Source organism: Eriocheir sinensis, chromosome 43 (genome assembly GCF_024679095.1).
Source record: "Eriocheir sinensis breed Jianghai 21 chromosome 43, ASM2467909v1, whole genome shotgun sequence".
Taxonomy (NCBI): Eukaryota; Metazoa; Arthropoda; class Malacostraca; order Decapoda; family Varunidae; genus Eriocheir; species Eriocheir sinensis.
The window spans coordinates 10,913,530-10,927,501 of record NC_066551.1 but is presented as its reverse complement, the minus strand read 5'-3'; the positions used below and the strand labels follow the sequence as shown (position 1 = coordinate 10,927,501).

General features: G+C 45.0%; 1 protein-coding gene across 1 annotated transcript in view; it reads right to left on the bottom strand.

Annotated features, from left to right (window-relative positions):
* Positions 1-5,242: 5,242 nt before the first annotated feature.
* The window catches only part of LOC127010458 (longitudinals lacking protein, isoforms A/B/D/L-like), a 98,840-nt gene continuing 90,110 nt past the window's right edge, over positions 5,243-13,972 (bottom strand). Inside the window, exon 6 of the mRNA XM_050884663.1 lies at positions 5,243-5,654. Coding sequence (XP_050740620.1) covers positions 5,369-5,654 — 286 coding nt within the window. The 3' untranslated portion in view covers positions 5,243-5,368. The remainder of the gene's footprint in view (positions 5,655-13,972) is intronic.

Genomic DNA, 13,972 nt, shown 5'->3' with positions numbered 1-13,972 from the left:
GCTACCAAAGAAGTCATTTCTTCCGTCTTAAGAGGTCTCTTTCTCCTTAACATGATAGACTATTAATAAAATAAAATAGGAAAAAAATGCATAAATTCCCAGTGTTAGCTGATGTGCATAGCACATCCACCACCGACAAAGCACAAGCAGTCACTGTCCTTGAGAGGCAATGTCGGTAAGTGTCAAGGGGTTTGAGATGCCAAATAACGATTTATTTTGTTATTTTTGTTAGTAGTAAGGAATCGTCTATATGTAGACCATGCTACAATCTAGTGTGGGCAAATGAGAGCAAACGTCTATATATAGACACGGCGACAAAAAGTCCCAGTTTCGAAACGTCTATATATAGATCCTCCGCCGAGAAGGGGTTAATAAAAATGTAGTCAATCATTCTCGTTGTTTTATTTATTGGTAAACGAGAGAAAATATAAATGCCGTCCAGCAGCCTCTCCTCATCCAAAATCGTTCTTGCATGAAAGCCCTGCGATATAAAGCAGAAGTAAGATTTAAAAAAAAAAATTATTTACATTACATTATATGCTGAGTACCTGCTATGGGTGCATCAGTGTCACTTTCAGCAAAATTTATCAAAAACATTTGGGCGCCAGGCATCTCGACAGAAAGCGAGCTTCCTTTGTTTTTTGCCCGTGTGTGACACTGGCTTCCGTCCAATAGTGTTTCCCTCCACCCACAACTCCTGGTTTTAAACGCTATCACCTTTGACCTGCCCACACTCCTGGTAGCGGCAGTTGTTCACCCAAGATCTTGGTTCATCTCACACAACAACCAGCAGTCAGTGCCAGTCATTTGAGGGCGAAGTATAATACAGGTAACTCTCGATTTACGCGATTTTGGTTTACGCGTTTTTTAAATAACGCGGGGTCCAAAATCCAAACAAATGTTTAACTTCCACATTTTTTCACTTATACGTGATATTTTACGGAGTGGCCACCAAGTGTCTCACGCAACTGGACTCACGGCGCCGCGGCCACACAGCTGAGCTCAGTTCTTCCCACGTGCCACTCGAACAACAATACAGTACCCACGCTGCCACGCTTCTCAACAATGGGGGTGGGCAGGTACCGGTACCAGTACCAGTTCTAACAGCACCAGCTATACTGTACGGTACCGGTACCAAAATATTCGGTACCGGTACCAATACTAGCCAGTCGCTCATGGTGTTCCTCATTTCTTCCTCACACAAGTGAGGCAGAGACTGAGTGCCTGAGTGGATATCTCGGTGATATGAATATTCTCTCTCTCTCTCTCTCTCTCTCTCTCTCTCTCTCTCTCTCTCTCTCTCTCTCTCTCTCTCTCTCTCCACTGAATGAAGTGAATATTTATTTTACGATAGAAACCTACCTCTTGTTTGATTTACATTGTTTTTGAGTTACGCGACCTCTTCAAGGACACAATACTCGCGTAAATCAAGTTACCTGTATGCTGGTAGCGGAAGCTGGTGACCTCACAGAGACAAACACCTGGCCTTCCAAGTGTTGGGGGGGTAGGGGTTGTCGAGATAATGGAAGTAGAATTGGTGGAGTCGACACGGCCCGCTAATCCCATTCACTGAGGTGAAGCCGCTGAGCTGTCACTTTGACGGCCACAAGATGGGGGATACCCGGCCGGGTGAGAGCTCACGGCCACCACCTCCAGACCCCGTCTCCTTCATTATGATGATGGTGTATTTGATTACCGTTCATTTATTGATGCGGTATATATTTCATAAATATCTTTTATTTTACAAAGATATTTTTGTAAAACTTAAAGGATAGACATAACAACTTGAAAACCTCACCTCCATGACCTCACCATAAATAGGACTTAGCGACAGCTTTATCTGAATTAAAAAATGAGTCTACTACGATCAATCCATACAGTGGCGGAAATCAAGGCCTCTCATAGGCTTTGCGGAAATCCAGATGGGCGAGCCTGGCTGAGCCCATTAAGAGGGAGCCTGACCTGAACACCTGACACCTGACCGTAAAAATGACAGCTCAGCGGATTCACTTTTTAGGGCTGATGTCGACTCCACCAATTCTACCTCCATGGTCGAGATGCCTGACCGACCCTGACGCTCTAATATTTTTGATAAATTTCACCAAAGGCGACACTGATACACCCACGGCAGGTACTCGGCAAATATTGTAATGTAAATAGAATTTTTCTAAAAAGTCCATTTTTGCTTGATTTCACAGGGCTTTCATGCAAAAACAATTTTGGATGAGGAGAGGCTGCCGGACAGCATTTATATTTTCTCTCGTTTACCAATAAATAAAACAACGAGAATGATCAGCTACATTATTATTAATAATAGTGTCACTTATTTTATTGAAGTGTAATTATTACAAGCCCCAGAGAAACACAGGTAATTTGTGATAACTGAAAGAATAGCTCAAGCTTCGTAGCTTCATGGGCCCTATGACCCAATACCCGTTGGCTGGCAACTCTGACTATAGCTCTTTATGCTCGGATCCATGGGGATTTTTTTTCGGTTGATGACTAATTTCCATGTCCCCCAGCGGTGGATGAAGGTTATATTGAGATGTCGGTCGTCCAGCAGTGGCTGTCAGGTGAACTTATGAGCAAAATGCTGAGCAGGCCTTGATTGTGCTCTTTCCAAGGCCTGCTGGTCATACAACTGTAAAACCAATGAAGATCTGCAGTCTTTTGGTTTATTGGAAGGGTTTTGCCTTGGAAATATTTTAGTGATTGTATGATTTTATATTTGATGAGACATTGTTTTAATGCTTTTTATTGTGTATATACTGAATATTATGCTCTTGCTTTTGATGGTAGGCAAAAATTATTTGTAGCCTAATTGTCTTCATCAGCCATTATTAATCAACTGCAGGATAAGATATTTTCAGCTTTCCTGACATTCAACTATCTGTCTGATGTGATATACTCCATCCTGCTCTGGCAAAGGTTCCAATTTCATCCCTTTACCTGGTAACCTGGTTTGTATGTCATTCCTGAAATCTACAATTCCTGGGTTGCCAAGATATTTTGGTTGTCATTTTGTTATCAGTTTTATGCCCAGTATGACCTGCGAAAGTCCACTTTTTGCTCCTAACCATCAATTGAATATATTCAACCTTTGTCCGTTTCATAATTCATGCTTAGTTCTATCAGATATTTCTTTAAATGGGCTGAGAGGCAGATTACCAAAACATGTTTTTCAAAATAATTCAAATATCTCCTTAGGAAAGTATAGCTGCTCACTTAGTAATTGAAAATCAACACATTGTGAATATACTGAATAATTATTTTCCATTGATATTCAATACCCATGTGACTGCTGCTACCACCACCATCAGAGATGACAACTGTACTATTGAAAATCCAGTTCATACCCTCCCCAACTTCTAGATAACCACTAATAAAGGCCTTCATGCATTCCAATCCCTTCAACCTAATAAAAATCCATGGCTGAACTACTTCAAGAAACAATAGACAAAATACTCAATCCTCTCACATTCTTATTTAATATGTCCTTGAGAAAAGGCATAGTCCCTTGAATCCCTTCTGATTGGAGGATGGCAAACACTACACTGATTTAAAAAAATAATAATAAATGGTAATTCATGGTTCATCAGTTAAACTTCAGTAGTAAGCTGCTTGACACCATAACTAGAGATAAAATTGTGAGTTACCTTGAAAGTCACTAACTAATCATGGATTCACAACACAGTTTGCAAAACAAGAAATCATGTTTGTCTAACCTTTTGACTTTTTATAACAACCTCCCCTCAGTTTACAATGTAACCAAATCAATGGATGTTGTTTATATGAATTTTCTCTAAAGGTGTTTGATACTGTTCCACATAGTAAATTACTTTAGAAAATTAAGCAACTATATATCGAAAGTAAATTACACCAGTGAATTTCAAATTGATTGAGCAACAGACAACAAAGGGTGGTGATGAACGGAGCTGCCACAGAGTGGGTAGTTGGTTCACCCAAGTCTGAAGTGAGCGTTATCATGCGCTGGCAGCCTGCTGTCACACGGCGTGTCCGATTTCATGGATGCTGTATGCTAGCCTACGCATAGTAAACAGTCATCAGTGTCAATAATATGCAGGCAGCAATAACAAATACCATCAATTGTAGTCGATTTTGAGTTAAAAAAAAATATTGGTAATGTCGCAAATAGCTGCTATATTAATATAAAGCCTGATAATTTTATCAGTGGTGGACAGCTTCAAGGCTGTTTAATAATCATAATCAGCTATCTTGTAAATTAACAAAACAGTTATTTGCAACATTACTAATTTTTTAACTCATAATCGACTATAATTGACAGTATTTGTTATTGCTGCCTGAACATTATTGGCACTGACGACTGTTTACTATGGGTAGGCTAGCATACAGTATCCACGAAATCGGACACGCCATGTGACAGCAGGTTGCCAGCGCATGATAATGCTCACTTCAGACTTGGGTGATCTTCAGTTTAATATATTATATTCAGCACAGTTTTCAGGGAGAGGGGGTACCCATTGTCAATAATCTTCTCTTGGTCATGGCCTTGGGGAGGTGATGGCTGAGTGGTCAACGTGCAGGCGTGGTGATCCTGTGGATCTAGGTTTGAGTCCCACTGAAACACGCTGATTTTCAAACCATTGCCGAGTGACAGAAGATTACCCACATGCTACCAAGATCTTCAATCAGTTCTAACTTCTGCGACTTCATTCAAGTGGAGAACCAGGGGGCAGCGTGGGCCAAGCAAGAGTCGTATATCATTGCAGCCTGTATAAATAAAATTAGCCTGTGTCACTAATGGGCCGGGGTTGCCAAAGAGACAGCCTACCGGCGATATAGGCATCACCTATACAAAGAAAAGAAAAAAAAGGCCAATTCAGGCTTTCTTGAGGAGCTAACAGGGTAATTCGCCTCCGTGGTCTAGTGGTCAGCGTGCCTGGCTTCTACTCCACAGGCCCGGGCAGTCGGCGTGCAGCTCACCCAGCTGTTCATCCTCCCTCTCGGGCGGGTCGATAAATGGGTACCTGGGGTAACCTGGGGAAGGTAAACTGTGGTAACCCGGATGTCACACTGGCCCTGTGTCCCGGGGTAATGGGCTCCCTCCCATCACAGGCTCAAGGGCCAATGTTACGGAGATGAGCACTGAGGCCACGCGCTCCTGCAGCGTATGCCCCCAACTTTACCTAACTGACAGGGTAAAACAGTGGTAGGTGCCCGATGGAGCTTGGCTTCTCCAGGAACAAATGAAAGACTCATAAGCAAATAATATATTGTATTGTTTACATGAATGCAATGGTCTGCCTATCTGCATTTAATTTTTAGGTGACTACATCTATTAACTAAAATCATGCCAGATGTAGGCTATGTCCTCTCCCCCACACTTCTACCATTGCCGCTGGGATGCAGGAGCCATTGTTGACGGCATTCTCTGTTTGTGCTTTACTTTGATGTGTGCACGGTAGTTGCTGATGTCACTGGCCCGGTAGGGACACAGCTCACACTGGTATGGCTTTTCACCAGTGTGTGTGCGGATGTGCTTTTGTAAGTCCTTGTTGCAGGCAGCCCTGTAGTCACAGTAGGGGCAGGAATGGGGCCGATTGCCAGTGTGGGCAGAGAGGTGAAAACGGAGCTGCTTTCTGCTGGTAGCTACGTAGGAGCACTGAGAACATCTGCCAGGAAGGAAAAAACACAAGTGTGCATCATTATTGTTTTCACACATTACTATTGTTTTCACTAATGATGGTGATGATACTATTGCTGCTACTAATACTAATACCATACTACTACAGGCATGTCGCTTGATGAGGGAGATAGGCTCTGAGAAATTTTAACCAATTTTGTCATTGTTTGAAAATCATTGTGTATGTGCACATGCCTAGATGGTATTAACCTACCACACACCAACTAACTAATACACCAGGGGGCCTTGCCACAGCCATGAGTTATGCAAGGTTTCCCCTTGGTCTCCTCCACTAGGGTTGTCTCATTCATAAACAACACTACAAGCAGGATCGGTGTCCGGAAAGCGTGCCACGTGCTCATATAGCCAGAGTCGACATTCTTGGACTAAGCTGGTTCGGCGCGGAGTCCTTCCAGCTATATCTCATGATCCTGTGAAGGCATTTCATGTCTCTCTAAGTCACTAGTCAGTGTCTATGTCTCACAGCCATACAGCAAGACAGGGAGCACAAGTGATGTTAAAGATTCAAATCTTTTTCCACATTCATAGACACTGATAAAGCCATATGTTTGTGTTGAGTGAGTCCAAAACACAGTGTCAATTCATCCAGTGACTTCCAGCAAGACCCACCATTGTTATGCAATATGCTACCATGGTATGTGAAACTTTTGATGACCTCAATGCTAGAGATGTACTGTACCAATACCAAAATTTTGACTAATACTGATACTACAAAATTGGGCCAGTACCAATACTACTACCGATACCGATAACAGAGTTTTTGTGCCTTCAGCCATGTGTTCAAGTCAAACCTCTGTAAGAAGCAACCATATGATACCAGTAATTACATCTCATAACCGTCCCAGAAACCTGTCATGCTGTTTCATTGTTAATAAAATTATGAATGTTGCTAAACAATGTAACATACCAATATTAACCTTTAATGTTTTCGTTCATTAGCTGACATAGGAGTTAACTTGAGTGTTTGACATAAAGACTTGTAAATTTTAAATCTCCAGACATTATCAATAACCTGTAGCTAAGGCTTCAGGTTTGGGAAAAAAAAAAAATCAGTTAAACATAATTTAACATTTCCTGGTAAATCGAAATAGGCTCAGTACTGGGAGGAATAATGATTATGATTATGCTAAAATGTACAGTACCCTCTCGAGTTTCACGCTATCTGAGTTTCGCGATCCACATGTTTCACGGTTAGTCCTAAATTCTTACCATCCCAACTTTCGCGCATTATCACCCCGAGTTTCGCGCTGCTTTGACATGTACGGGTCACATCTACTTACCATCGGTGTCACGCAAGCTACCTTTAAAGGACGTTTTCCTCCAAACATTGTAGCTATGGCAAGAGAGAGAGAGAGAGAGAGAGAGAGAGAGAGAGAGAGAGAGAGAGAGAGAGAGAGAGAGAGAGAAAACGGGAAGAAAGAATGGGTAATTTTGAAGCTGCAGTTGAAGGCGGCTGCCTTATGATTGGCTGACAGTTCTGAAAACACGCTTGTGATTTGTTGGGAATCCGATGACGTCATCGCCGACGCTCACCCTATCAGCGGCTTCACTGCCTTAAGGCGGTGTCACAGTGGCCATTTTCGTCCAACCGTTGGGGCTATGGGCAACGCCCATACGCTCAACCGGGAGCGAGTTCACAGTTATCCGTAAGCTGGTGTCACACAGTGTTTTTTCTTCCCACTGAGTAGGCGCAGGCTAGGGCAACTGGCAACTCCAACTTTTCCGGGTGTGCGTCACACATGGCCAAGGTCGGCAAGTGTTTTTAATACTTTGAGTTTCGCGATCCTCGAGTTTAGCGCTATACCTTCGGAACGAAGCGAGTGTGAAACTCGGGAGGGTACTGTATATTGCAAAAAGAGATATGAAGCCCAAGTGTGCTTCAACCTCACCAGCATCATTAGCTCATCAACCGGAGTAACCCCAATAACAAAGGACTGCTCTTGGGTAGAAATCAGGGGTGTGGAGTCGGAGTTAAAATTTTCCGACTCCCGATTCCAACTCTGACTCCAGGAAATTTTAAAGTTGCGACTCTGACTCTGGCCCCCATGCCCCTACCCCTCTATTGCAATTTTCTATTTTCCTTTTTTTTTAGACGCTGCCTGTAGTGCCGGTAGACTCTCTTGAGGTCCTTTTTCTTACATGTATTTACATTCAAATTATGTGTACTTTATATAGGCAACATCTAGATAATATAAAAAAAAAAAATAAAAAAAACACCTTCACAACTACATTACACGATAAATGATTATGTTAAGGAGTTGGAGTCGGGGGTATTTTTACCGACTCCGACTCCGGGCAAAAGTACCTGACTCCACCGACTCCGACTCCACACCCCTGGTAGAAATGGCTGTAGTTACTCTGTAAGGGCGAACTACCACCTCTAGGTTTATGGGCAGTAGCGCCGGCCTCTTCCGCCTCTTCCCCCCCCTCCCCTTCTACCACCTGCTCCACTGGTTGTTCGAGGCATGTTCAATTGCCTGCCATGTCATTGCTCCGTCTCAAATCTTCTACTTTGAACCAGAACTTCACAGCCCTTGGGCCGAAACCGTGGTTATGAGGCAGCTGCTGGAAACTGTCTTGCTAGAGTGGGAGCAACTTAGCTGGAACAAGGATAGTTCCCCCCCTCTCTTCTCTGGTGGTGTTTTCTCCATCGTCCTCTGCTGCCTCAGTCAATTGAAACTACTTTGTCTGCTGCCGCCCCTGTGTCTAGTGCTCAGTGATCTCAGTTGAGGGAAGACAGTTGTGTGCTGGGTAGCAGTGGCCCAGAATCTGTTATTTGTGTGTGGAATTGCTTGTTATTGGTTGAGTGAGATGTCAGTAAAGCCTCCTCAGTGGTTGTGTTTTCCATCACCTTTACGGCCTTAACAATTTTTTTTTTACGTGTTAGCCTATAGCGCCGGTAGGCTTTTTTGAGGGGCCTGGATGGTAGCCGTCCCCAGCCCGTCATGGCGCAGGCAAGTGTTTTTTTTATAGTGGCGCCATCTTTTTTTGGCTCATGCTGCCCCCCAGAACTCGTTCTTGATTCACTTGGATGGTTTCCTCTAGAGTCTGGGTTGATGGGTGGTCTTCAGGACAGCATGTGGGTAGTCTTAAGCCACTCGGTGGTAAATGAAAAATCCCAGGTGGTAGCGGCGGATTCGAACATTACACAGTTTCACCGTACCTTGGATTCTGGGAGAAATGAGCATTGACCTTTCGCACTCGTTATAACATCTCTTCCTGACATACTAATTATGAACTTTACATTTCTGCCCGAAATCGTGCCAAATCTATTCTCCGACTAACCAAAAATTCTTTCATTAATAGAAAATGCCAAAACCTTGCTTTCTCTAACTCTTCCCGTGACTTCTGGCATCTAGCCAAAAACATCTCCTCCAACTTCACTTCTTCATCTTTCCCTCCACTCCTCAGTCCTGACGGCAACACTGCCGTCTCATCTATCTCTAAGGCTGAACTCTTCTCTCAAACTTTTTCTAAAAACTCCACTCTGGACGATTCTGGGCATATTCCTCCTACTCATCCCCCCTCTGACTCCTTTATGCCTGTTATAAAGATTCTTCAAAATGATGTTTTCTATGCCCTCTCTGGCCTCAATCCTCAGAAGGCTTATGGACCTGATGGAGTGCCTCCTATTGTCCTTAAAAACTGTGCCTCCGTGCTGTCACCCTGCCCGGTCAAACTCTTTCGCCTCTGCCTGTCAACATCTACCTTTCCTTCTTGCTGGAAGTATGCCTTCATACAGCCTGTGCCTAAGAAGGGTGACCCCTCCAATCCCTCAAACTACCGTCCTATAGCTTTACTTTCTTGTCTATCTAAAGCTTTTGAATCAATCCTTAACCGGAAGATTCAAAAGCACCTTTCCACTTCTGACCTTCTATCTGATCGCCAGTATGGGTTCCGCAAGGGGCGTTCTACTGGTGATCTCCTAGCCTTCTTAACTGACTCTTGGTCATCCTCTCTTAGCCGTTTCAGTGAAACTTTTGCTATTGCGCTGGACATATCAAAAGCTTTTGATAGGGTCTGGCACAAATCTTTGCTTTCCAAACTACCCTCCTATGGTCTCTATCCTTCTCTCTGTACCTTTATCTCCAGTTTCCTTTCTGACCGTTCTATTTCTGCCATGGTAGACGGTCACTGTTCTTCCCCTAAATCTATTAACAGTGGTGTCCCACAGGGTTCTGTCCTATCTCCCACTCTTTTTCTGTTGTTCATTGATGATCTTCTTTCCAAAACGAACTGTCCTATCCATTCCTACGCCGATGATTCCACTCTGCATTACTCAACTTCTTTTAATAGAAGACCCACCCTACAGGAACTCAAGGCTGGAGGCGGCAGAACGCTTAGCCTCAGACCTTACTATTATTTCCGATTGGGGCAAGAAGAACCTGGTGTCCTTCAACGCCTCAAAAACACAGTTTCTCCACCTATCCACTCGACACAATCTTCTAAACAACTATCCCCTATTCTTTGACAACACCCAGCTAACACCTTCCTCAACACTAAACATCCTTGGTCTATCCTTAACTCAAAATCTCAACTGGAAACTTCATATCTCATCTCTCACTAAATCAGCTTCCTCGAGGCTGGGCGTTCTGTACCGTCTCCGCCAGTTCTTCTCCCCTGCACAGTTGCTGTCCATATACAGGGGCCTTGTCCGCCCTTGTATGGAGTATGCATCTCATGTGTGGGGGGGGCTCCACTCACACAGCTCTTCTGGACAGAGTGGAGGCTAAGGCTCTTCGTCTCATCAGCTCTCCTCCTCATACTGATAGTCTTCTACCTCTTAAATTCCGCCGCAATGTTGCCTCTCTTTCTATCTTCTATCGATATTTCCATGCTGACTGCTCTTCTGAACTTGCTAACTGCATGCCTCCCCCCCTCCCGCGGCCCCGCTGCACTCGACTTTCTACTCATGCTCATCCCTATATTGTCCAAACCCCTTATGCAAGAGTTAACCAGCATCTTCACTCTTTCATCCCTCACACTGGTAAACTCTGGAACAATCTTCCTTCATCTGTATTTCCTCCTGCCTACGACTTGAACTCTTTCAAGAGGAGGGTATCAGGACATCTCTCCTCCCGTATTTGATCTTCCTTTCGGCCACCTCTTTTGTTTCTTTTTTAGGAGGAGCGAGTAGCGGGCCTTTTTTTTATTATTGTTTTCTTTTTTTTGTGTGCCCTTGAGCTGCCTCCTTTGTTGTAAGAAAAAAAAAAAATACTCCCTTGAGACAGCGCTACCACTCCAGCCTGACCATTAATAGATATAACCCCCACTACTGATCTCTCCACTGCCAGGTCTCCTTGTTCAGAGCTCCCCACTATGGCCACTCTCAACCTCCTGAGTTCAGCTGACATTCGGGGTAGTTGCTGATCCTCTGAGAGGCTCAGAGAGGCTACGGAGGTTAGCCTTGGGCCTGGCTCAATGAGCTTGTCTCATCTACACCACCTTGGTGGTCTCCAGGAAAAGGGGGTGAGTGTGTTTGGTGGGGGAGGGGTGCTCTCCTGCCCTAACCAGACCTGTCAAAGTACTGAATGCCATATACCATATAAACAATTTACAATTCACTCTTCCATGGCCCCACTCACCATGGAGCACTACGTACAAAGGGAGGCTGGTTGCTGCGCTTATAAGCCAAATGGTCAATAAATGGGTACCTGGGGAAGGTAAGGTAATGGGTTCATCCCACCACAGGCTCCAGGGCCAATGCGACGATGAGCACTGTGCGCACTGATAGCATATGCCCCTAACTTTACCTTTACAGTGTGTATAGCTGATGAATGATGCTATTTATATTTTATGCTGCTTTCAGGTAATGGAAATGCATTATTAAGTACAGTTGTGTAAAATTGCTCACAATGTTTATTTTGTGGGTCTAGAGGCTTTTTTTTTTTTTGGGGGGGGGGGGGGGGGTAAGCCAAACATTAGTGAAAATTCTCAATTTGTGCTGGAGTTTGTGTCCCCTAACTCCTGCGAATTGTTAAAGTAGGATATCAATGTACGTATTATTATTATTTAATATCACCACGAATTAGGCATACAATTGTCAATGGAAAAACCCACGACAGATAGATCACGCCACCTTATAGGAATGTCGTCCGTCAGTGTTTACCGTCTCAGTTTTGTATACTTCGCACTCCGATGGTGCGTGGAGGTCACCTTGACATACGTGACCAATTGTAACAATTATTTTCCAACCTGTAACTCGCGACTCCTTCACGAGAGTCCGACTGACACACAACGACAGTCGCTCTCGCTCCGACGCTTCTTGTACATAAAGGCTACGAATATAATTCGCCTTAAGGAAGCTGAAGTCTTAATCAACACCCCTTAGACGCCCCCCGACAAGCCCGTTACATTTGGTTGGCAGCGGTCACCCCGCGCCTGTGCCTTCGCTACCTCGTTCTCCTCCAAGCCACGAGAACTCACCAACAAACTCCGGGGACAGGCGTACAAGGGAAGAAGGAGTCAACGCACCTGCTGTCCACGGCAACGCACCTGCCGTCCGCGGCAACGCACCAGCCGTCTGCGGCATCTCACAAGGCGCCGGCTACTAGCAACTCAAAAGGTGCCTGCTACAAGCACCTCACAAGGCGCCGGCTACAAGCAACTCACCAGGCGCCGGCTACAAGCAACTCTACAGGTGTCCAGCCTACAAGCCTCAAGCAACTCTACAGGTGTCCAGCCTACAAGCCTCGAGCACATCAGCTACAAGCAACTCTACAGGCGTCCAGCCTACAAGCCTCGAGCACACCAGCTACAAGCAACTCTACAGGCGTCCAGCCTACAAGCCTCGAGCACACCAGCTTCAAGCAACTCTACAGGCGTCAAGCCTACAAGCCCCGAGCACACCCACAGGCCTAGGCAGCTGAAAGCGAGGGCCATAATCTACAAGCTGCTCCCCCGCTTCAAGCCAGCACTGCTACGAACACTGCAAGCCACTCCACGATACGGCGGAAGTATTCACACCAGCAACGAGGAGGCACGCCCCGCTGACCTTGGGACACCCCACATGCCCCTCGCTCCACAGCTGGCGGCAACACCGCCACTGCCGGGAGCATCGGCCCAAACCTCTTCCGGCAAACAGTCAGCAAGGGTACCTGCGGCCATCTCCCGGTGACTGCAAGCTGTTCCCACTACCGTTTCTTGCAAAGCATCTTCTCAAGAGGTTGCACACCCAAGTCATCTTATCTGCCACCGCCGCCCATCTCTTACTATAACAAGGATGACGTGGCCATCATACATCTGGCGGCAGTGTACCGGCTCCCATCCGCGGCCGCTCAAATTGCTGGGTCAGCAGTTTTTCAACCTCCATTGCGAGTCCTCCGATGTCAGCCCATCCCTCACCTCTCACCGCCACTCCTTCACGAGAGTCCGACTGACACACAACAACAGTCGCTCTCGCTCCGACGCTTCTTGTACATAAAGGCTACGAATATAATTCGCCTTAAGGAAGCTGAAGTCTTAATCAACACCCTTTAAACGCCCCCCGACAAGCCCGTTACCACTTATCAACGGGTTACTGGTCACTATGCCATAGCGGAAGCATGCTATATCCGCTCCACTAACATAACAACGTACCCGTCCCGGATCCGTCTGGTTTTCACGGCCAATATTTCCCATCGAGTGTTTCCTCTACGGTCTCTCGATGACATTCACTTCTCCAGCATCTCGTATGTGACTAATTCCCTTAATTCATTGTCTTTCGCAAACAAAACAGAGTTTGCGGAAACCCTGGAGGAAACGCTGCCTGATTATTTGCATCTCCCATACCTGTACCCTGGATTTTTTGTACCAATGTTTCTGATGTTCATCAGTCTCGTCGTCATGTGCTACCTTATTAGGAGGAACTCTGTCCTGCACGATTATTTGGTTGTGCAGACACGGCGACTGGATGCAGGGAGGCCACTGGCAAGGTAGTTTTTCCTTTTCTCAGACAAGTCAGGGGACAGAAACCTGGCTGCTCCTATACTTAACATTGTACTGTGTTTCACTACTGTATTTTTATTTTTTTTAGGAGCTAGATCAACGTTTCATTGTCTGTAACTATGCCAGTTGATGGCTTCTTATACATGTGTCCTTATATTTATCTTTTGAGAGGTTTCTTATGTTTCATGTCACACACGTTGTGGTTACCCTCTCACCATTTATATTATAACTCCACATCTGTTCTTACATAGCCAGTGTTTTAATGTAATTGTATCATAGGCAGTCTGCTTGACAAACTCCCGCTATGTATGTTCGTGGTAACTAGACTGCTATTTAGATTTTTGTATATCGCGAGGTCGC